The sequence below is a fragment of the Octopus bimaculoides genome, chromosome 3, assembly GCF_001194135.2.
Source record: "Octopus bimaculoides isolate UCB-OBI-ISO-001 chromosome 3, ASM119413v2, whole genome shotgun sequence".
Classification (NCBI taxonomy): domain Eukaryota; kingdom Metazoa; phylum Mollusca; class Cephalopoda; order Octopoda; family Octopodidae; genus Octopus; species Octopus bimaculoides.
Genome location: NC_068983.1, coordinates 102,953,421 through 102,978,877, shown reverse-complemented (window position 1 = coordinate 102,978,877; position 25,457 = coordinate 102,953,421). Strand labels below are relative to the sequence as shown.

General features: G+C 34.8%; 1 protein-coding gene across 1 annotated transcript in view; it reads left to right on the top strand.

The window, feature by feature from the left end:
* Positions 1–25,457, top strand: part of LOC106878239 (ral GTPase-activating protein subunit beta) — a 139,063-nt gene that overhangs the window by 83,761 nt on the left and 29,845 nt on the right. Inside the window, exons 16-20 of the mRNA XM_052966776.1 lie at positions 7,470–7,562; positions 10,965–11,190; positions 13,295–13,436; positions 15,435–15,506; positions 24,198–24,308. Of these exons, the coding sequence (XP_052822736.1) occupies positions 7,470–7,562; positions 10,965–11,190; positions 13,295–13,436; positions 15,435–15,506; positions 24,198–24,308 (644 nt within the window). The remainder of the gene's footprint in view (positions 1–7,469; positions 7,563–10,964; positions 11,191–13,294; positions 13,437–15,434; positions 15,507–24,197; positions 24,309–25,457) is intronic.

Below are 25,457 nucleotides of genomic sequence, written 5' to 3'. Positions count from 1 at the left end.
TTTAGAGAATTAACATTGCTTATATATATATATATATATATATATATTGTTGTTGTTGCATATTCCACATTTGCTAGCTCCACATTCCTTTACGGAGAATTCTGCTTCATTCTCTGATGTGAATTTTGCTATTGTAAGTTGTTTTTTAAGATTCTTTTCCTGCTGTTTACTATTTCGTAGGTAGGTTTTGTCTATCAGTTTTCTCATTTTGGGGCTCTGTAAGTGTATTGGTAGGTTTGATTGTGTAATGTGGAAAATATTGGTTATTCCAGGGTTGTGTGTATTAATAAATGGAATAGTACGTTCCTTGCTTTTTTTCTTTTGGGGTCCTTCGTTGTGTGATATCTAATTTTATCACTTTTGAGATTCCATTATTTATTAGTTTCATGAGGTAATTTTGTTCTTGTAGGAGGTTTTTGAGGTCAAGTCTAATTTGACATATTTGTGGGTCAATTACTATGATGCAGATGTGTCTTGCCATACTGTATGGGATGTTCCTTTTGATGTGTGAGGAGTGGCAAGAGTAGAAATTTAAATATTGGTGTGTCAGTTTTTCTGTAAAATATGTCTGTTGTGACAGTGGAGATGTGTATTTTGATGTGAATGTCTAGGAATGTAGCTGGTTTCTGTTGTGAATGATAGATGGGTGTGGGGTGCAGTGTGTTGGTTAAGATATTTCTTCTGACTACCTTATTATTCTAAATATACAATATATGTACATCGCTTCAAAAACTCTCTCTCTCTCTCTGTATATATATATATATATATATATATTTATATGCACACATACACACACACACACACACACACACACACACACAGATTGATTGCTGTTTTATTTACAAGTTAATCCAGCATAGATATCTAGTATCCAATGAATTTCCTAAGAAAATTTAAATATCATAATCAGGAGGATAGAATTTCCTTGAAAACAAAGTGTATAATCAAGCTTCACATTTTTAAATTTATACCAAAACATAAAGTTGGTGGATATTACAAAGTTTCATTTAGTGGTTACCACAGAAGGTAATGTTCCAGAGTAATTGATGGCATCAAGTTAAATACATCATCATAGTTGAATGAGCTGCACTGTTTTATATACTAGTCAGTATTGATAAAATATGTACCTATGTACCTATATATATATTTATTCAATTGATGCAATTAATGCAACCAAATGAAAGAAAGAAAGAAAATCAATTGTCCAATCTGAAAAAATATGCAATTTATTGACTAAATATAACCTGTTCTTAACTATAAATGTATGTTTGGAAACTTACAATGTATTATCTATTTTCTGTTTGTTTATGCTTTTATGACATTGTAAATGCTTCAGTTTTACCTGTGTTATTGTATTAGCTTGATTGTTTTGTCTTCAGTCTTTGCTTTTCATGACCTTACCTTCTTCTGTGTATGATGCAACTGTTAGAGCTACTAATGACTAATTCTTTGCCTTTTTGTATGAAATACAAATAACTGTATTGTATGAAACTTTGCTTTTTAAATGTGGGATTCATGATTCTAGCCAAAAAAATTATAAATGTAATTATTGAATGTATTAGTGTTCTGGCTCATTGGTAGAATATCTATTAAGCATCTTAGTGTTTGATGACATAACTACAAAAGATGTTTTAACTGCAGCCACAAATGTCTCTTTCATAGCACACTCAATGACTGGTGACGTTCGAAAACCATTGAGACCACAAGTATATGGTTTTGTGGCATGAGTTATGACAAGACTTGGTGGAAGTTTATATGCACATTTATTGCTACATTTGTACAGAGTTTCATGAAAAACAGACAGTGTCAAATTATAAGAACATCATATTTGTGGGAGTTGAAAATCTTAGTGACTAAACTGATCTGCATATTGCTGCAAAAACATATGGTGTTGATTCTTCTTCATCTCCAAGTTGGTATATACCTGTGAAAATAGCTATTAGGAAGATTGTGTTGGTTTGAGTATGACACCATGAAGACAACTTTCAGAAGCAGAATTTGTTTATGACCATAGCAAGGAGAGTCCACTTTCTCTCTGCTTAACTGCGTCAAAAATGGCTGTTTATATTGCCATCGCTGAAAGAATTTTCTAGAAATTAGCATGTGAATGCTTAACCCTGATTGGTTGAAATTAGTGTCTGCACACATGATATGTGGGTAATCCCCATGCAATCAAAAACTGAAAATGAAGTCAACCACCCATAGTTTCAAACTTTTACAATCTTCTATTATTAAACACTGGAAGTTAGATATGATTTGTTTCACCAATATTTCTGCTATGATATTTGTCAACCAAGATGAATTATTGAGTCCAGCAGTTTGAAATAAATGTCTTTTGTTCATTGTTTGCGTAAACAGAATTTAGTTTAATAACAGTTGAAGTATGATTCAAAATAATCCAGCCAATACTACGGAGTTACCAAGATATGGCTGTGTGGGTAAGAAGTTTGTTTTGCAGCTTTGTGGTTCTGAATTTCATGCCATTGCTTGGCACTTTGGGCAATATCTTCTACCATAGTCTCAGGTTGATCAGTATCTCATGAGTGAAATTTGGTAGATGCAGACTGTAAAGAGGTTCTTTCACACACACACATACACACATACACGTGTGTGTGTGTATGTGTTCACATGTGCATATATATATGTAGAAAGAGACACAAAAGTGGCAAGCCAGCTGAAGCCCATCAGACAAAATCCTTAGCAACATTTCTTCTAGTTTTACTTTCTGAGTTCAAATGCCATTGAAATCAACTTTGCCTTTTATCCTTTTGAGGTCAATAAAATATGTAACAGTTGTGCACTGGAGTCGTACTGGCCTTAGAAAAGATGTATAGACACACACACTTGACAAGATCAGATGGGTAAAAATGGCCATAATGTGACCTCCAAGATATAAAAATGTTGGCTTCATTTGAATCCTATTAGTGAAGAAAATAAAGAATGTTTGTGTTTGTGTCTTTTGCTGATGTGCATCAGTGAAAGATATGCAAATCAGCAAGAATATGAAAAATCCAAGGCTTTGTAAACAAAGTTGGTTAAAATATTTGTTCTGCATTGAGCTAGATACTCCCTTATCACTGTTGCCATCAGAAATGTTAGTTCTCCATTGAAAACCGATAACTAACAAAGATATTGTTTGCAAATTGCGATATAGATAAATCATCATTGTCATTTTGCATCTACTTTTCCTTGTTTGTATGAGGCAGATTTTCTCTGGCCAGATGTCTTTCCTGTTGCCAACCCTCACCTGTTTCCAGGTAAGGGAATATTTTCCCATATCTGGACATGTTTTCCAGAAAGACTAGAAATAAACTACCTCACTTGATTGACACTGATGTTCGTTTGCAGCTTTCACATGACATTTAGACAAGGCTACAGCAATCATGTGCACACAAACACACATACATGCATGCACGCACACACACACAAACACACAATTGACTTCTTTCAGTTTTCATCTACCAAATCTACTCGCAATGCCTCAGTTGTTCTAGGGCTATTGTAGAAGACACTTGCCCAAGGTGCCATGCAGTGGGAATGAACATAAGACTACATGGTTGGGAAGCAAGTTTCTTAACCACACAGCTATATCCACAGCTTTGGAACATAGATAAATATCTAAGATAAATTCATTACAATAACCTTATGTTGCAATTATAATCCAGTCATTTCAGTTGTAAACATATTGTTCATATCCTTCAAGTGAAAATATATTGATTGACTTGTAGTCAAGAGTTTATGTTAGCTACTTAAATCTCACAAGGCTTCGGTTTTGGTTGACTTGGGAGTTACAGTAGAAGACACTTTCCCAAAGTACCACACAATGGGATTGAACCTGGATCCATGGGGTTGGGAAGTTTACTTATTTATGACATCAATTCAATGATATTATAATGTTAGTCTTGTTTTTAACAGTCTCGATTTCATTTTTCATGAAATCCATGTATCTTAATCAAGCTCATTATCCTATGTATTAGACAAGATATTTTTTAAAATATTTATTAGGGACAGAGGCAGTATTAATACCAAGAGATAATATTTACTTCTACTTAAATGTAGATGTTCTGCTTGAAAAACTATACTGCGGTAGTTACCATGAGAGAAACTTTCATATTGGCTTTTGGTGCAAAATGCACTCTGTTTATATTGCTATAACCAAGAGTTTATTTTGATTATAGCGATATAAACAAGAGTGCATTTTACACCGAAAGCTAATATGAGAGATTCTCTCATGGTAACTATTGCAGTATAGTTTGTTCTAACAGAGCATCCTCATTTAAGTGGGGATAAATATTACCTCAAGATAGTTTTTCTCTTATCTACATGAACTGCATTTCTAATACATTAATAATAGTTTCTACAATAGGCACAAGGCCTGAAATTTTGGGGAAAGGAAGATAGCCAATTATTTCAGCCCCAGTACTCAACTGGTACTTATATCATCATTACTGAAAGGATGAAAGGCAACTTCAAACTTGGTGGAATTTGAACTCAGAACAAAATGCTGCTAAGCTTTTTGTCTGGCGTGGTAATGATTCTGCCAGCTTGCTACCTTAAATTATACAACAACAATAATAATAATAATAATAATAATGATTTCAAATTTTGGCACAGGGCCAGCAGTTTTTGAGAGAAGTGGGGAAGTTGATTACATTGACTCCAGTATTTGACTGGTACCTATTTTATTGACCCTGAAAGTATGAATGGCAAAGTTGACCTTAGCAGAATTTAAACACAGAATGTAAAGATGTTCAAAATTCCGCTAAGCATTTTGTCCAATGTGCTAACAATTCCACCAGCTTGCCACTTTGAATAATACAACAACAACAACAATAATAATAGTTTCAAATTTTTGGCACAAGGCCAGCAATTTCGGGGAAGGGGATAAGTCAGTTACATTGAGCTCAGTACTCAACTGGTACTTATTTCACTGCTCACAAAAGGATGAAAGCCAAAATCTGAACTCAAAACATAAAGGACAAAATGCTGCTGAGCATGCTAACAATTCTGCCAGCTCATTACCTTAATAATAATAATAAGAAGAAGAAGAATGGTTTAAAATTTTGACACACAACCAGCAGTTTTAGGGGAGGGGCCAAGTTGATTAAATTGATCTGTGTTCAACTGGTACTCGACCCCAAAATTGATCTGTGTTCAACTAGTATCGACCCCGAAAGAATGAAAGGCAAAGTCAACCTTGGTGGAATTTGAACTCAGAATATATAGACAGACGAAATGCTGCTAAGCATCTTGCCCAGTGTGCTAACAATTCTGCCAGCTCATCATCCCATACTTTAATAATAATAATAATAATAATAATAATTTCACATTTTGGCACAAGGCCAGCAATTTTGGGTTATATGGACCCCTGTGTTCAATTGGTACTCATTATATCAACCCTGAAAGGAAGAAAGGTAAAGTTGACCTTGACAGAATTTGAACTCTGAACGTAAAGAAGGAGAAAATGCTGCTAAGCATTTTGCCTGGTGTACTAACAATTCTGCCAACTAATCCTTTCTACTATAGGTACAAGGCCTGAAATTTTTGGGAAAGGGACTAGTCGATTACATCAACCCCAGTGTTTCACTGGTACTTAATTTATCAACCCTCAAAGGATAAAAGGTAAAGTCAACTGCAGCAGAATTTGAACTCAGAACGTAGAGATGGACAAAATATTACTAAGCATTTCGCCCAGTGTGCTAACAGTTCTGCCAGCTCACTGCCTCAAAGATAATAATAACAATAATCCTTTCTACTACAGGCACAAAGCCTGAAATTTAGGGGGGGGGGCAGTCGATTAGATTGACCCAGTACACAACTGGTACTTAATTTGTCAACCCCGAAAGGATAAAAGGTAAAGCCAACTGCAGCGGAATTTGAACTCAGAATGTAGTGACAGGCAAAATACCACTAACCATTTTGTCCAGCATGCTAACGATTCTGCCAGTTCACCGCCTTAATAATAATAATAATAATAATGATGATGATGATGATGATGATGATGATGATGATAATAATAATGGTTTGACATTTGGGCACAAGGCCAGCAATTTTTTGGTGGGTAAGTTGATTATATTGACCCCCAACACTTGACTATTACTCATTTTATTGACCCCAAAAGGATGAAAGACAAAGTTGACCTTGAACTCAGAATGTAAAAACAGATGAAATGCTGCTAACAATTCTGCCAGCTCTCCATCTTTAATAATAACAATAACTTGAGATATTTGAGACATCAAGTATGTTATTACTGTGCTGAATTTATTATCATCAGCAAGAATATAGATTTGGCATCTGAAACCTTTCCAATCTCAAGCAAGCAACTTCACATGTTGTTGCACCTCAAGTTGAGAAGTTATCATCATTACCATCATCATCATTTGTAGCAGTGGCAGCATTCAATGTCCATTTTCCATGCTGGCATGGGTTGACAATTTCATAGAATCCATTGAACCACAGGGCTGCATAAGGCTCCAATATCAGTTTTTGGCATGTTTTCTGCTATGGAGAGAGTATTTCAGAGGGTGCGCTTGCGAAGACTTGTTGAGGCAAGTGAAATCGAAACCGAACTAAATTCGACGACTGGCACCCATGCCAACGTCGTCTCCTTCATTGGACACGAAACTCAGCTTGTGAAGACTTATTGGGGCAAGCGAAAGAGAAATCGGGATGGCACCTGTGCCCAGCGTCGCCTTTCTGGCACTTGTGCCCGTGACATGTGTAAGGATTTTCGAGCGAGATCGTTGCCAGTGCCCCTGGACTGGCTCTTGTGCGGGTGGCACATAAAATACACCATTTTGAGTGTGGCCGTTGCCAGTACTGCCTGATTGGCCTTCGTGCCGGTGGCACGTAAAAGCACCCACTACACTCTCTGAGTGGTTGGCGTTAGGAAGGGCATCCAGCTGTAGAAACTCTGCCAAATCAGATTGGAGCCTGGTGTAGCCATCTGGTTTCACCAGTCCTCAGTCAAATCGTCCAACCCATGCTAGCATGGAAAGCAGCCATTAAACAATGATGATGATGATGATGTAGGGGTGAGGGTGTAGGAAGTAACATTCCAGTAGATATTGGGATGTTAAAGTATGATAGAGGGACAAGCACAAGTGTCTTGTTACAGTGAAAGCAACATGGGTTACTCTGCATTGTATAAACGTGGGTGGGAGTTGCTGAGAAGATGAGACGGTAGGTATAGGGTGCCAGAACAAACTCTCAAGGAGCAATAGAGGATATAGACAGGTGCCAGAGCAAACCATTAAAGATCTAGAAGGTGGAAGGAGCAGACGGGGAAAGTGTCTTAAAACATACAGAATGATATAGTCATTATACTTTGAACTTCAAAAACTCTGAATCAATATTTTATCAAATGAATGATGCAGAAATGGTTTCTTCTTCACTTATAATTTTCTATTTACTAATATTGGTCAGTTGTTTCACCTTCCCCCATTTCCTACATGGTTTTCTTTAATCAGAGGACTGCCATGGCAGCAGAAACTTGCATGGAACAAAGCTTTCCTCCAGTTCGGGATCTTTCATGTTCACAAATATCAGATTTTGTGATACAGGTATGATATTCTGATGAATTTACATTTCAAGCTTACAACAGGGGTATTTCATTCACATTGTTACTAACTACTACTAGCTACTACTATTTTTTCTTCTTAACATTTTTTTTTTTTACATTTCAAGTAATATCCATTTTAATCATTGCTTCCCTATGTAGGCTTATACAGATATTTTTGAAGACTGTATTCAAATAACAATTGCCAACTAAATAAATAAGTCAGAAAATTTATGGCTGTATACAAATGGCCAAAGAAATTTAGTGGTTGTATAGTGAAGGCTCATGACCTAGTGGTTAGTGTGTTTGTCTCATGATCGTAAGATTGCAGTTTCAATTTCCACATCAGGCAACATATTGTGTTTTTGAGGGTAAAACCAGAATTAGCTCCAGCCTAATGAAGCTGTAAACTGTGACAGACCTGACACCTAAGATACATTTAGGAAGAAAATTGATAATTATACAAATAACAAAAAAAAAAAAAAGAAAAAAAAATTGACAGAATTCCAACATCCTTCTGGATAAGCCAGAACTAATTATATATATAGTCTAATATGAATGTATCTTTAATATTGTAGATGTTCACTTTAGGTAACTGATTATTGTGTGTGTGTGTGTGTGTGTGTGTGTGAAGCTAGGTTGATATAGCAATATTATAAGTGTCTATAACAAAATAAAACTGACTATTGTTATAATGCTTCTTATTGTTTATAATGAAGTGTATTATGTCCTCTGCTGATGCATTATTATTGGCCAGCTGTATGTTATCTACTCCCATGCTCTTACATACAATATTGTTATCTACCCTCATGTTCTTATATGCAATATTGTCATCTACCCTCTGCTCTTATACAATATTGTTATTTACCCCCATGTTCTTATATGCAATATTGTCATCTACCCTCTGCTCTTACATACAATATTGTTATCTACCCTTATGTTCTTATATGCAATATTGTCATCTACCCTCTGCTCTTATACAATATTGTTATCTACCCCCATGCTCTTATATGCAATATTGTCATCTACCCTCTGCTCTTATACAATATTGTTATCTACCCCCATGCTCTTATATGCAATATTGTCATCTACCCTCTGCTCTTATATGCAATATTGTTATCTACCCCCATCTCTAATGTGCAATATTGTCATTTACCCCTTGCTCTTATATGCAATATTGATATCTACCCCATATTACTATATGCAATATTGTTACCTACCCCCTTGCTCTTAAATGCAGTATTATCATGTACCCTATGTTACTATATGTAATATTATTATCTACCCCACTGATTTTATATGCAATATTGTCATCTACTCCCCCATCTCTTATATGCAATATTGTTACCTACTCCTGTACTCTCATATGCAATATTGTTATCTACCCCTATCTTACTACATGTTACTACATGTAATATGTCATCTATTCCCATGCTACTATTTGCAATATCACCTATCTCTATATTACCACATGTATATCATCTGCCACCACCACCACCCCTTGTTCCTAGATGTGCATCCTCTGTCAGCAAACTATTTCATATGCCCTTTGTCTCCCCATGGACAGATGATTGTTATATCATATATTTATATGTTACTAGATGTAGCTATATGTTGGATGTATAACCATGGCTATTGTCGGTGTCATTCAGGAACAAATGTAAATGTTTTGAGTTTAATTTTGAAACTTACATTTACCCCTATCCTGCACACTTCTACATGTAAATTAGAGATGGACACTAATATTAGAGCTGTCAATCCCCAGATGGCACATCATCTTTATTGATTTCTATGTGGTTATACATTTGAAAATATCCTGAATATTCATTACTGCTGCTTGCTATGTATACATTGGCATTGCAACTACTTTTATTTAGTCCATAATTTGCTTTTACTGTTTCTTATTTTAACAGTTTTCTGTTATATATACTTACACACACACACATATGTATATATAGATATATATAATATTAGCAAAAAGCTGGTAAAATTATGTTTAATTCCTTCCCTCAACTTGCAACTATTTCCTGTTTTCCTGTTAACCTTTTGGCATTGCTTGAATCAGTACTAAAGTACAATTCTAATATCACTTATATTACTAATATGATCTACTAAATTATTCACTGTAGCTTGTTGCCAAATTCTTCTAATAAACATTTTCCTATTTAACACAATGTAGGTATGTCTATTTGTATATTTAGACTAACACCCAGAAAGAGTGCCAGCATATTAAAACACAACATATCTACTTCTACAACAAGCAGCTGAGGGAACCTCTACATGGTCATTTAATATGCTAGAAATAGGTACCCTATCTCCTTCAAAATGATTCCATCTTAAAGAAAAAATGAAGAATGGACACCTGAGATAAATAGTCTTAGAAACGCCTATAAAGATGGTCAAAGCTGGAATCCCTCTAATCACAGATTTGCCCATTCAGGTGTGACATGCTAAACAACAACAGCAAATGCATGAGCCAATGAGGAAGTCACTACACAGACACTGAACCTGTTAGAAACTGCAACTAAACCCTCAAAATACATCCTGCTATCTTAAAAAAAAAAAGAATACATTGGATAAAATAGTCCTAGATACTGTATGTCCTGAAGAATAAAAAAGACAGTTTGGCTATATTTGGAATGCTTTTGATCATAGGACTGCATAGATACAGTTGACCTGAGTTTTACAATGGAAAGTCAGTTATATTCTTATAGTAAAATTATAGACACAGTAATATTTGTTTCATTTATTTCTTTAAAAATATGGAGCTAAAATCTACGTATAATAGAAGAACAAAATAATACTCTTCCATAATTCTTTCATATAGACACATACATATACTTATAAATTCTAACTTTGATTAAAGAATTCTAGAATATTTAGTATTCTATCAGTGTAGCACTTATTACCAGGATCGGTTTTTAGGCAATGAGACAACTTTGTTCAAAGTGGGCTCTGTTCCAAGAGAGGGCCCTGCACACATGCTCAAGTGGAGGACACTATGATGTATTTTTAGTATATCGTTGTGGCCTCAAGCCCTCAATGCTTTTTGGCTGGGATTGATATATTACACAACACATAAAATATCAATCTTCAGCTTTTGTAGAGTAGAGGGCCCCACACTTCCTAGCACTGGCCCTGCTTATTACTTACTGTTAGTATTAAATTTTGTAATGGTTGAATGTCAATTAACATTAGTATACTAATAAGCTAATATACACACATTTCAAGCTTTAACTATGTTAGTTTTATGGTTCTTTAAATAGCCAATTAAATAAACTAACAAGTTTGTTAATTATATTACTTATTATGAGAAAAATATATTGCACATTACCTGTATCCTTTTGCCAAACTGTTGAGGATTAAGCATTTAATAACTCATTTGATTAATAATCCTTATTTTCAGACACTGCTCACAGCTTGTTTGGTCAAGCCACTTCTTTAGTATGCCACCGATTAATGTCTTCTTGGAAGACTGATCTGAACACAGCACTGGCAGCAATGGAACTTTTATCAGGTCTTGCTAAAGTTCGAGTGAAACCACCTAATGAAGGAATGAGCAAGCGAACAGTGAAGTGGATATGTGATTTCATTATGTATCAGTGTAGCCGACCACCAACAGCACATTCAAGGTGAGTGAAATGTAATGCTACTTGTTCTCCTCAAGTAAATTGTTTTAACATCATTATTGTTTTCAGAGTCCACTTTTCTATGCTTGTATGGGTTGGACAGTTTCTATGGCTGGATGTCCTTACTGTCTCTAACTTGTTTTCGCAGGGCTAGACTTGCTCTTATAGAATATTCGAAATGAAGGATACTGCTTGTATGACTGACACACTTTTACAACTATCATGTGATGTGAAGACAAGGACACACATGCACAACACACACACAACACACACACACATTATGTCAGGCTTTTTTTCAATCTCCAGCTACCAAATCCACTCACAGATCAGTGCAGCCAGTATCATCAATTTTTATGTTGTTGTTTACCCCCATGTCTTTCAACACACCCTGCTCTTAACCATTCTGTCTTTTAAAAGATGTTTGGGACTACATTATCTAATGTGTTTTTCTTTCTTTAAGGCCATGTGATGTGCTTTGATAGACATTTGACTGCTTTCTCTAGCAGGTTAAGCAACCATGTAGAGGCTGTGTTGTTGGCCTTGGTATTTTTATATTCCATATCAGCAACTTTTTAGCACTAACCATCTAAACGAGAAGCTTTCTCAAGAGAGATACTGCAGTTTTGTGGCCTTCGATAAAATAACCACCTTAAGTAAGATATATAGAATGCTGCTCTAAACCAATACTGCTTCTGCCACAAATGACGAATTGAGGAAATTGTATTTTAGTGCCGTTTTGACCAAGTTAATTCAAGTTAAGACTATATTTATATAAAGCTTCTTTAGATATCCATAAAGAAAATACACTGTTCTGTAAATTTGAGGCTAAAATCTTGATATGTCAGTAAACTTATAATTTGAACCTCGTTAATTCAGTTTGCTGGAACCAGATACATAATGAAGTTTCTGAACTAGAGAAGTTAGGGTAACAAATAGCAAAATAATTTACCGTTGATGTTGAAACAACTTACATAAACATTGTTCGTTCCCATTTGACTTCTTTATTATAATGGGCAAGTCCTGCGACACAAGACTGTTAAGCCATTAGAAAAATGATTTTTTCTGAACCATTAAAATATCAGGATTAATTCATTTAACTAATATCACAATGCAGAATTAGTCTTGCTTGTGACTGATTAAAGAGAAAATAAATTCATTAGGATGCCTTTGTTGAATAACAGTATTGTGTGAAGAAAACTGATAGTTAAGTGCCACATAATTCTGAGCTTCAGTAGTTTTAGTAACTCCAACTTTGTGTGGCATCTGACAGATCAAATCTTGTGAATAACTGTTAACTGAATAGTCTTGTTCATCACTGAACCATTCTACACTTGTTGATATAGGAAAATGGAAATTCTTTTTTATTGGTTTGGCCTGAAGGCCTTCACAAGTCCTTTGAGACCAGTGAGATTGACATAATGTTTCTCTTGAATAATTGCAAATTGATGATTGCTGGAAAAACATGAACTGGGAGAAAATTCTAGAAGGCTGATGTACCGGAAAAGAAGGACTGGGTGAGTGTAATAATGGCTAATGCAGAACCAGATGGTGGTAGTGACAGTGGCAGCAGAAAAACTGGATACCGCGTGAGGAGAAGATGGGAGACAAATGTGATGAGAGTACCCTAGTAAAGGCAGCACAAAACCGGTCAGCACTAGGGACTGGGCAACACAGTTACAGCTATAGAAAAAAAAAAAGAAAGAGGAAACAGCACATTTGTGAACCAGAAGTTGGAGAGTGTTCATGAGTGACTTCGTATGACATGGTTAAGCAGTAAAGAAATGTGTAAAATATATTTGAGGCACAATGAAAATGAGATTAATATTCTGATCTACTTGACCATTTCAAATCATATAACCATTTTGTTATGTTTATGAACAAGGTACATAAGTGTGTCTGACTGACAAAAAGAAACTTCCATCCTTAATTCATAGTTGTAGTTTGTGATATGAAGGCCATCCAGCTATCTGTAATAGCAATTGCTCTAAAAAAATATAAAAAAAACATTTTATCTTTGCAAATATGGAAAAGTGTGTAGGGGTGGGGTACACCATAATATTGACAAATGTCACTTGTGTCATTAAAATATCTCCATTTATATCTTCAGAGACCTTCACTCTAGAATTGTTGCAGCTTTCAAGTGCCTGAAGCTGTGGCTTGTTGAGCATAGTAGCCTGCTCTATGATAAAGAATGTCTACATAATGTCCTTGAAGTTGTAGAGCTTGGTATTTCTGGTTCTAAATCTCAGGTAAAGTTTTACATATGCATCTTTGACTGTCTCTCTTTATTAAACAGCTACATATACCGATACATGTATATTTTAAGAAGTAATATGACTGTGGTATGTTCTTCAGTTTGAGTCACTGCTGCTTTGGAAAATCTTTTGATATCTATCTACAAAACAACCGGGATTTTAATATTGCTTCTTTCTAGGGCAGAGTGGCAGATAAAATAATGCCTTACAATCTTTAGTACATCCTTTTATGTTCAAATTCTGTTGTAGTGGATTTTTGCATTTACTTTTCATCTTTCCAAAGTTGACAAAATAAAGTACCATAAAGTACAGAGGTTTATATATTCAAACCTACCCTTTCCTCAAAATGTGCGGCTTTGTGCCTATGCTAGAAATCACTAATACTTCTTTTCTAATGAGTTAGTTCTTTATTGATGTCAACATTGTAAATCAAAACAAATTCTTTAAACATTTGCATTACGTTCTTATTGTTTTTACTTATTTTTTCTTTATTTGTTAAAATATTTTTTTTTTTATCGTTGATCCTCTAAACTAAACTCTGAGGGCTTATACTAATATTTTTGTTTCTGTTACTGAACTGTAACATTGTATATATAATTTAATATTTTCCAATCAATGTAATTTTACTGCTGAGCAATATAGTGTATATATAGTAAATATTAGTGGAGTTAAAACTGAAGACAAATTGTTGAATATTTGACTTATTGGTCAGTCATTCTTACATCAAAAAGGATACTTCATTTGAAATGTATCACATAACTATGAGAAGTAGATAGCAGAGGCTGGTAGTTCATTTCTCATCCATTTAACATGACTGAAGACCTATGAGTGGAACATGGCCTTCCAACCCATCTGGAGTAACTTCAAATATGAACTGCTTCTATCATCAATATGGAAAACATAAAATAAAGATGTTGATGACGTCGATGATGATTCCAGCCTGCTTGTGACCACTTTTGGTTCTGTGTTACAAAATTGTCTATCTTAAAGTGTTTATATTTAAACTGAAACTTAACCATGTAATTTTATGTAAGAAGCTATATTCCAAACATCAGCTTAATAAAGAATAATTTACTTATTTTACGAAACCTTTCCATATCCTTGATTTCAAAATTGAAGGAAACAGACAAGCAATGTGCTCTTTTTGAAATATGGCTTGAAAAGAGTTACAAATTGGTTCTATGTGTTTCTGTGGTTTGTGAAGGCATTTATTATTCTTTTTTTCTTTATATATATATTATATATATATATCTGAGTGGTTGATCAGCTAGATAACAAAGTCATAATCTTTAATCAACACTCTCAAAAATGATTGCACAGGACATAATACTCATATTTTATTTTCTTTCATTTAGCCTGCTAATATTTGGGTGTAACTTGTAACCACCCATTTTAGTTGTTGGGATTAAAGCTTGAATGTCTGTAAGATGATAGCTGTAAATAGAATATGGGCAGAGAGGGAATTCCAGAGATTTGTAGTTTTTGGAAGAACTGATTAAGTATCCAGTATGGGTTTTGGTGACAAGGATGAGACACAGTAAGGAGATTTCTTGATAAACTTCTTTATCACCTTTAAAATGGGAACAGCCTGTTTTAACTTCTCCCTAAACATCTTTTTTTACTTTTGCGTTCCAATTATCAATTATTCTTGCTGTTGTAGCTTATATTGTATTTAGATGAAATCTCCATTTCTGGAAAGCCTTCAACCAATGAAACAGCTTTAGAACCTGTAAGTATGGAGTGCTGCTGTCAATAATAACATTGCTTCAACCAAACCTGTTCTTCTGTTCAACCCTGTTTACAAACTATGTTACGGTTTTTTTCTTTTATTTCTTCTTCATTGAGTTAAAATGCACCCATCCTCACTTTCACTTTACCTTTTTTTTTTTTCGGTTTTATTAATTCTCTGTTTTTGTTTCTTTTGTTTTATTATTCCATTTCAAAAAAACATATCATCATCACCTGTGTTTGTATTTCATTATTGAATTTCAGGATAAAGAGGATGACTCACAGACAGTAAAAAGTAAAGTAGAGAAGGAGTCCAAATCTTCTTCGGCACTGAAGGTAGTCTCAGCTGGTTTTCTTGACACTGATTCTCAATTTCCAGCTATTTTACTACGCCTGCACTTTTTATAACAATCTACGTCTATATGTGTGCCTGTAATTTGTAAATATGTGTACAGAAGATGGTGTAACTACATACACATATTCTCTTGTATAATTACATGCACATACATTCACACACTCATCTACAAATAGGCAGTTTTAGATTTTGTGTTAGATATTATTACAAATAAGTGTGCTTTTCTACGATTTTGGTCAACCAGTCTTTGCTTACTTACAACAGTCCTGTTTCTAATCTTTTATTGCAACCCTTTCCTACATGGTGTTTATGATTTTCAGATGTTGGTTTTAGTAATAGATGAAAGACCTTCATGAAATATTTGATGTTTTCATTTCAAAGAAACAAAACAATAACAACAATCTTTTTGTTTGTTTCCATACCATCTCCATTTTGTAATTTTTTGTTTTTCTCCATATAAGCCTCCTGTATATGATAGGATATACTATATTTTAGGTGTAGATTTATATTTTGTTTAGAGGCGACTGTATGTCAGTCATTTGTTTTCTTTAAGATTACTTTCTTTTCACCTTTGAAATTCATAATACACTTTAAAAATTAGAAACAAATAATGAGAATTTTATTTAGACTTCCAATATATTGGGAACTATTACCTAATTATACTGATGTGATAGATAGAGAAAGCAATATTACCTACATTATTTTGCAGTTTAATATAGCTTCCTGCTAGTACTTAGATGCTTTTCTCTAATCGCTTTCTATTTAAAATATAAGCCTATCTTGCTATTTATTGCTTAACTTCAATATTTCCAGTTTTATTTGACAGCTGTTGAAATATTGAATTAGATGATAATTAAAATAGGCAAATAGCTTTGCAGTGGATGAAATCACCATAGTAGTAATATATTGCTGTTGATCTAGAAGTAACCAAACATGGTAATAAAAGTATATAAAGTATTTAACAGAGTCCCAAGCATGCAGCTGGCATGATATCCAGAATTACTTTATCTATGCACAAACACACAAAACAATGGGCATTGTTTTTCAGCTCATAAAGAAAAGATAGAGACTGAAACTAAAATTTATTTTAAAGTATGCTGAAGTGAGGTTCCAGCTAATATTAGAGACATAATATTTTTGAACATTTACAAGGGCAGGTTTCATAAAATATAACAAGTCTACATTTCCTTCTCTTAGTGATGAAGAAAACTGAATACGAGAGTAGCAGCAGAAAATATACCGTAGATCTATATATTAGCTCATATTACAACCAAAATCATACAATAAATATGTGTATAGGTGTATGTGTGTATTTGTGTATATATTTAGTCGTGTATTATTTTTCTAATTTTGAAGATATTTTAAATTTGGAATTGAGGCTTTTTTTTTTTAATGTTTCAAGATAGTTGATAACATAATTTATCTGGGTTGATATCTCTTAAAAGAAATTAATTATGTCATGTTATTGGAAACTTAAAAGGTTCAGCAATCTACAATCATTATTCTGCTTGTCATAACATGTGTTATGCTTTAAACAACTTTAACAGTAGAATGCAATCAAAGATATAATTGAAATTTTTACATAATGAAACATTGTAATGAAAATTAGAAATTCATGAATCAGAATAGAATTAAAAAATACTTATAAAACTTGTATAATTGCATAAAATTTCCGCCCTATAGATTCCATATTCATTATTGTATATTTCCACACCAAGTTGTCTAGAGAATCTGCTTGTTGTCTCTACTGTGTTGTTATATACACATATCATCCTTAACACTCTCTCTTTTTTTTTTCGACCAGTGTTTGTGCATAATTTTAAATTGTGTTCAGACTAAGAAATTTATTGCTTTTCAACTAATAATTTTGCATGCTTTCTTGACGTCTGTAAAGATATTGTTTCTTTGAGTCACAATGTTTTACAAAACATCCCTCAGATGACAAAGCTGAAGGGTACACCTTCAAACATGAATACAAATGTTGCTACAATTAAACTAATTCTTTTTAAAGCACCTTGTACAAGAGATAATTTACTTCACAGCTTTACAAGCATCTAAAAAGGAAGAAAAAGAAAAATGAATTGATGCATGCTATCAAAACATTTTCCCCCAATGTGTGAGTGTATATATATATATATATATATATATATATATATATATATATATTTATATAAAGGGCATTATTACAGAAAAATAATAACGCCACACAGTGGACTTCTCAAAATGACCACATTTAGTACCTAATGCGAGGAAAAACAACCAACAAAATGAATTTTTTTACACACTGGCTTCTTGATAAAATTCTTGTAAAAGAGTTTTATCCCTTTTTGAATTTATATATATATATATATATATATACACACACACACACACAATAAGATCAAAGATGAAAAACGGGTAATGGACACGTATGCCATATTTTGGGAGTTTTGTTTTTCCCCCTTCAACTGCACCCATCTAACTCACTTCATCAGCACCCATCTATATGTGTGTATGTGTATGAAAAATATGTGTATATATGTATGTATATGTATATATGCATGTATGTGTGTGTGTGTGTGTGTATATATATATATATATATATATATATATATGTGTGTGTGTGTGTGTGTGTGTGAAGAGACTCCCTCGTATGCTGGGTGTTAAAATACCTGAAAGTCATAGACTAGGTGAGACAACTCACCTTGTATTGAATTAAGAATGACGGATATCAATATTTTGCCATTATTGTGGCTTATCAACACCATGCACTCAGTTTGAACCATATATGTGTATGTGCATATAAGTGTGTGTGTATATATCTGTATATGTATGTATGAGGGGAAGTCACACTGCCTTTTGCGTATGTGTGTTTATAGTTAGTGCTATTGCGGTCACGCTATTTTTCTTTCTGGCTTTACAGTGTAATCATGGCCACTCCACTAGCAATGTGCACCAAAGAAGAACAAAGAGCAGTGAACCAAGAGATGGTAATGGTGAACCGGTTCACCATTACGATCTCTCAAACTTGCTGAGTCTTCTTGTCACTGGTGGAGGTTGATGGGCATCCCGTTCCCTCTTCATGCGTCATACTTGTCCAGTCACTTTTAAACTTCTTGATCCACCACACGATAGTGCACTGTCCCTTTATTGTACTAAAAGCCTCCGATGAATTTCAGCACCTGACACACCTTTTGACCAGAGAAATCAGATCACTGCTCTTTGTTCTTCTTTGGTGCACATTACTAGTGGAGTGGCCATGCTTACACTGTAAAGTCAGAAAGAAAAATGGCACGATTTGGCTCAAACTTTGAGCACATGACTGCAATAGTACCAACTATAAGCACTCATGCACAGATGGTAGTGTGACAATAGTAAAGATACATTATGGTGAAAGTGCAGATAATTTTTGACATTCCCTCATACATGTGTGTGTGAGTATGAATATGTATATATACGTATGTGTAGGTGGGTATACGACTGCATGCTTAAGAAACTTGCTTCCCATCCACGTAGTTTTGGGTTCAATCCGACTGCATGGTACCTTGGGCAAGTATCTTCTACAATCGCTTTGGGCAGACCGAAGCCTTTTAAGTGGACTTGATTGATGGAAACTGAAAGAAACCTGCTGTGTGTGACTGTATGCGTTTGTATATGTGTGTGTGTGTGTGTGTATATGAGGTTTGATAAATAAGTATCTGGACTGTTGCTATAGTAACGAAGCTAAAGCACGCAGAGTGAAACCGCTTGCCAAAAGTTGACCTTGAATTCTGCTGTGCATGTGCACTAAGTTTTAACATTCTAGCTCACTTCCACTATTTACAGCAGTGCTCAGTAGGAAGGTGTGTTGCATGTGAATGTCGCATTGGCCATGACAAAGAAAGCTGTCATGATGATACCTGCTCAGAGGCCTACGCAAAGTTGCAGAGAGTGTATGGAGAGGAGTGTATTAGCTGCACACAAGTGTACAATTGGTTCAGACGTTTCCGTGATGGCTGAAGAAATGTCAATATTGACGAATGTTCTGGGAGACCTGCAACCAGCAGAACCAAGAAAAACATCTCAGATGTGCATGCAGCTATGAAGGGAAATTGTTGAAGCACCATCCGTGAGTTTTCAGAAGATGTGCAGATTAGTTTTGGTTCAGTTCAGTCCATTATCACTGAAGATTTGCGTATGAGACATGAGTCTGCCAAGTTTGTGCCAAAACTGCTTTCAGCTGACCAAAAAGACACTCAGGTTTCAGTTGCACAAGATCTCCTTGATTGTGTTGAGAATGATGAAAACTTTTTGAAAACTTTGCATAAGCCTCTGTGCAGTTATCGCCAAGCTTTTGGCAACATTTGATGCAGATTCTCTGCTCACCTTTCTCTGTCATGGTCAATGCAACCGTCACATGCTTCACACCTTCCTTCCAAGTACTGCTGTAAACAGCAAAAGTGAGCTAGAACATTAAAACTTAGTCTGTATATGCAACAGAATTCAAGGTCAATCTGTGCCAAGTGGCTTCACTTTGCATACTTTAGCTTTGTTACTATGGCAACAGTCCGGATACTTATTGATCAGCCCACGTATGTACATATATATGCAGTTATGTATATCTGCATGTTTGTGTCTCCTTATCTTGGTGTTGCATGATAGTTGTAAATAAGTGTCACTGTCATACAAGCAGTGTAATTTATTTCCAATACTCTGCAAAACATGTCTGGCTATGGGGAAATGTCACCTTATTTAGAAGCAGGTGGGTGTTGGTGAAAGGAAGGGCCTCTGGCCATAGAAAATCAGCCTCAATAAATTCCATCTGACCCATACATGCATGGAAAAGTGGATGTTAGAATGATGATGATGGTGGTGGTGGTGGCGGCAGCGGTGGCGTGTGTGTGTATGTGTAATCATAAGTACTTATATCAAAAAATTGTGACCCTGTGCCGAAGCTAGAAATCATTATTACTTGTTACCCTGTAAGATTATATTTTTATATGAAAATAAACTGAAAATATGGAAGATGAGGAACATTTCCAGTCAATTTGGATGTTATTATTGACTAGAAGCTCCCCTTGCAGCCTCATGGTTCTAGGTTAGATACCACTATGCACCAGCTTAGGCAAGAGTCTTCTGCTGTGATTTTAGTTTGACTAAGGCCTTGTGAGTGGAATTTGGGCAGTGGAAACTGTGCAAAAATTCACCATGTGTGTCATCATCATCGTCGTCATCATCATGATCAGCTCATTTTACATTGACTTCCCATCTTGGTATGGGTTGGATCGGTCATTATAGTCCAAGTGTATTCATTTTCAGAGTTACTGCACTTTTAGATTGGCTGGAGGATCATATCACACTCAGACAATCCATTCTGGCATGGTTTCTAAAGCTGGATGCCTTTCCTAACACCATTCACTTTCCAGCATGTACTTTGTGTATTTTGTCATGACACCAGCACTAAAGTGGTTGTCATGTGCTTGACAAGACATCAAAGAGAAAGAGAGAGAGAGAGAGACAGAGACAGAGAGTGAGTGAGTGAAAAAATAATGAAGGTAGGGAGTATTGAATACAGCTAAATCCAGTGCAGTCCCATGTTACACAGGTGTCTTGATGAAAGGAATAAAGAGTAATGATAGAGTGTAAAAGTGTAAAGGGATTCAATATGGTGCTGCTTACTTGCTTCATGCTCTTGCTTGATGGGGCCAGGGTCATCCCAGGTTGGTGGTGCCAGAGATGACATCATGTGTAGAGCTGACCAAGTCCACCAGTGCTCTCCATTGCTGGTGGTCTTGTGCCAGCTCCTCTGCATCCTCCAAGGTGAAGTTAAGCCTCTGGGGATCTTTCTTAATTACATCCATCCTGAAAAAGCTCAACAACCACAAAGCCTCTGGAATCTGTGCTATCACTGCAGGAATATTGAAGGCAAGGAGAGAAAACATGATTCTGTGTCTCACTTGCATTATCAATCATGTACGGGTGTCATAGCAACTCCCAAATGACTGGATCAGGAGCATCATCCTCCTCATATGGAAACAGAAGGACAACAAATTCGTCTGCAGCACCCATGGGGGTATCACTTTCCTCTCCATCCCAGACAAGCTCATCACCAGGATTGAATATGGTCAGAGCGAATAATTTCCCACATTACTCAGGCATCATATTACAATGAATAGGCAAGTGAGTGATACATGAGAAGGTAATGAAGAGGCAAATGTATGGAAAATTAACCTCTTTCAGCATTGCCATTTGAAACAGCTATTTTGCCATGTCTGCATATATATAGTATACATGAATATGTATGCATTTGTATATCTTTCACTGAAGTATATTGCATAAGATGTAGACATGAGTGAGAAAAACATAAACCAGTGCTTTCAAATGAAAATAGCCTGTGGTATTTGTTCCACCCAAGTTGAACAGATAATCTCTTGTCACTATTGTTCTTAGAAATGCAGCAGGCAAGTGATTGCCTCTCTAGAAGCCTGTAACCAATGATGCTGTTGCAACTTAACATTATAGAAATTTATCACTTTTATATTAGTTTTACTGATCAGTAAAAGTAATATAAAAGTGACAATTTCTATAGTGTTTAAGTTGGTCCTGTCATCAGCTCATGTCTTATCTAATTACTATAATTAAGTAATTAAGGGATCTCTTTCATCATTCTGCAGCATCTTTGGCTCTTTTTGAATAAATTAGGATACTGCAAGCCAATGAAGGATCATCTACACAATCACTCAACCTGTTAGAAACAAAAGTCAAGTCTCCTTCAAATCATACATGGCAACAACGGTGGCTAATTGCAAAAGCTTTCAACTATTATTATTATTAAATGGGAAAATGGTGGTGGTATTTCTTTCTTTTTTTTTTTTACCTTTTAATCTTTTCCCTGTATAAAAGAAAAGAATAATTAAATTTGTAATTTAATTTTATCATTAAATAAAGCACTTTTATTTTCAGTTAATTTAATCTGACCAGCAAGTTCTTCCCCCACCTTCCTTCAGTCTTTTATAACATGTCCAACCATTTAATTTGAACAAAGTATGATGTATTGTTTTTATGCATTGTTTTTGGAAATGACTGTTTTTCTGTTTGGTAATGTTTGTTACTTTGCTTTTCATTTGCTCTGTGACACTAACTAATTTTATAGCCTGTGCTGTTTGAAATACCACTTTTATGTTGATATTGAAATATTATGCCTAGATGTTTGCTACTACAATATGTAGTAATCTTTGACAAAAATAAATATATGAATATATCAAATAGGTGCTTCTCATGCATGCTAAATTCTAAGATTAAGTAATTATTTATTCAGTAATATTATGTAGTCAGTTTAATATCAGTGAAGATGAGATGACTAAGTGGATAACATATAAAGACTGTCTAATCATAAGTCATGCATTCAGATCCACTTTCATTTTGTTTCTGGAGAGAATACCTTATTCTACAAATCTCAGATCATTAAGCTGTTGCAAATTTTTAGAAAATCATCTGAGAAGATACTTGTGATATACTGGTGTTTCTTCATCTACTTAATGCCTTGAAATTGGAGCTACACACTGGCTTTGAAGATTTTTTTTTAATACTGGCATTAATATTTGAATTGAACTAATATATTTATATCACTCTTTTATAATTGTTTCTTTTCCTATCTAAGGGATTATAATTCCTATTTTGAAGGAAAGAATTCATAACAATTTGGTTACAAGAGGCATAAAATATTATTTCAAAAAGATTAATATATTTTGACAAGAGCAAAGAAAGGTTTCAAAGTGGAATTTTTGTTTTATAATTTTACCTCAATTAGTAGTACTGAAGAACTAAGATTTTTGTTTTTTAAATCTCAAAGCTATTTCTATATTGAAGATATATCACCCCATAAATTGAAGTGGCCATCTAGAACAAGTTTTAATTTTATATTTATTAAAGCTGAACATGTCTCTAAATTCTCCATTTAAATCTATCAGAGATTGGAACACATATTGGGTAAGCAATATATCTATATGCATGTGTTCATGTACATGCACACACATGCACATGGACCACAGAAACAGAAATGCCTTGTTATGTGTAAATTATCACTTTGTTAGTGCCTAGTTCTTGCCCGATTGTAAATACTTAGAAAGACTATATATTCCAGAATTTGACTGGCCTTCACACTCTGTTGTTGAATTTGTACTAACTTCACACAAGTGTTTCTATTACAATATTGTTGTTTTATAACTGAGTATCCTGTTCCAGAAATTATGCATATAAGAGCACTTATTTCATTACATATTGATAATTAATTTCCTTTACATATATTAATATTGGCTATTTTTGTTCTCATAATCGTTATTTCTCTGAAGTGGGATTCATTTATTGAGATGAGAGAATAATATTATGAATATTACACTCCACTACTGTGACTTTTAGATTGTACCTTGCTTCTTTGCTGGATATTGATTTTACTTACTTTATTCAAGAAGAGGTGGTGGATGACAAATGCACTGTAGTGTAATCAGTAAATGGGGAAGACTTGCAAGCAATAAGACACATTGTCTAAACTTTGTCAGTGGAATTGTGTTTTGTCTGTGTCAAGCTGGTGGTGCTTATAATGTTCAATATCATTTACTTTAGTGTTTGTTGCAAATGTGTCTTTGTTGCTTAGTAATGGACAGACGTTTCTCACTGTTAATGAAATGGCTAACTTAATCTGTCATGTTTTCTAGCATCGAGCAACAGATGAACCAAAATACAAAGGAGAGAAACAGCTGAAGCCTAAATCCATGAGAGTTAAAGATGCTGCTGAAGAAGTCCTCACGTGTATTATTGACCAAGTGGTAAATTTATTTCAATGATATATTATTTGTTTTCTTTGTTCCTATGAATTGATTATGAATTAACTTCTAAGATTTTAATCTATTGGGTCATCACATGAATAATACACAGTTTTTTTCAATTGCATGAATTAAAAGTCAGAGGGGGATGGGATAAATTATCTGCATCAACTTGCTATAACAGCAGGTAGTAATTTTACTTTGTGCTTATTCTTAGTGCAAGTTTTGAAGAGTGCAGTTCGATTTTAACAGTTATTTTTTCAAAGTTATAATGCAAGTGACAAAGGAGCATATTCAGCATATTTTGCTTTATGAGTTCAATAAAGGCAACAACGCAATAGGAAGTGCAAGGAATATTAATGCAGTATATGGGGATCAGACAATAAGTGTAAGCCAGTGTCAATGGTGGTTCCAAAAATTCTGAGCTGGAAACTGCAGCCAAGAAGATGAGCCTCGTCCTGGAAGATCTGTAGAGCTTGGCGAGGACATCCTGCAAACCCTGGTGGAACAAAATCCCATTGTAACTGTTGAGGAACTAGCAGTGAAGCTTGCATTTGGTCAATCACCCATTCATCAACAACTTTGTGCCATTGGAAAAGTCACCAAATTGGGTCAGTGGGTTCCTCACAAACTCTCCAAGTTTAATCACATGCAGAGATTGAATGTGTGCTCTTCTTTATTGTCACGTCTCTCAAATGAAACTTTTTTGGACCGAACAGTGACTGGTGATAAGAAATAGGTTCTCTATACAAATGTCGAGCACCAAAGACAGTGGGTAGGGAAAGGAGAAACATTAGCACCCCAGGCTAAAGAAGGTCTTCATCCACATAAGGTGTTGTTATCTGTTTGGTGGGATATGAAAGGTTTAGTCCACTTTGAACTTTTAAACCCAAACAAAATGATAGCAAAGGAGATCTACTGCAAGCAGCTTGAGCAGCTTAAGTCAGCACTAGAAGAAAAACGATCATCTTTGGTTTCGAGATGAAAAGTGTTCTTCTATCAGGATAATGCTTGGCCACATACAGCAAAGATGACATTCCAAAAGCTGGAGCAGTTTCAATGGGAAACAATGTTCCACCCACTATATTTGCTGGACATTTCCCCATCTGATTATCATTTATTCCCCAGTTTTTAGAATCATTTGGATGAAAA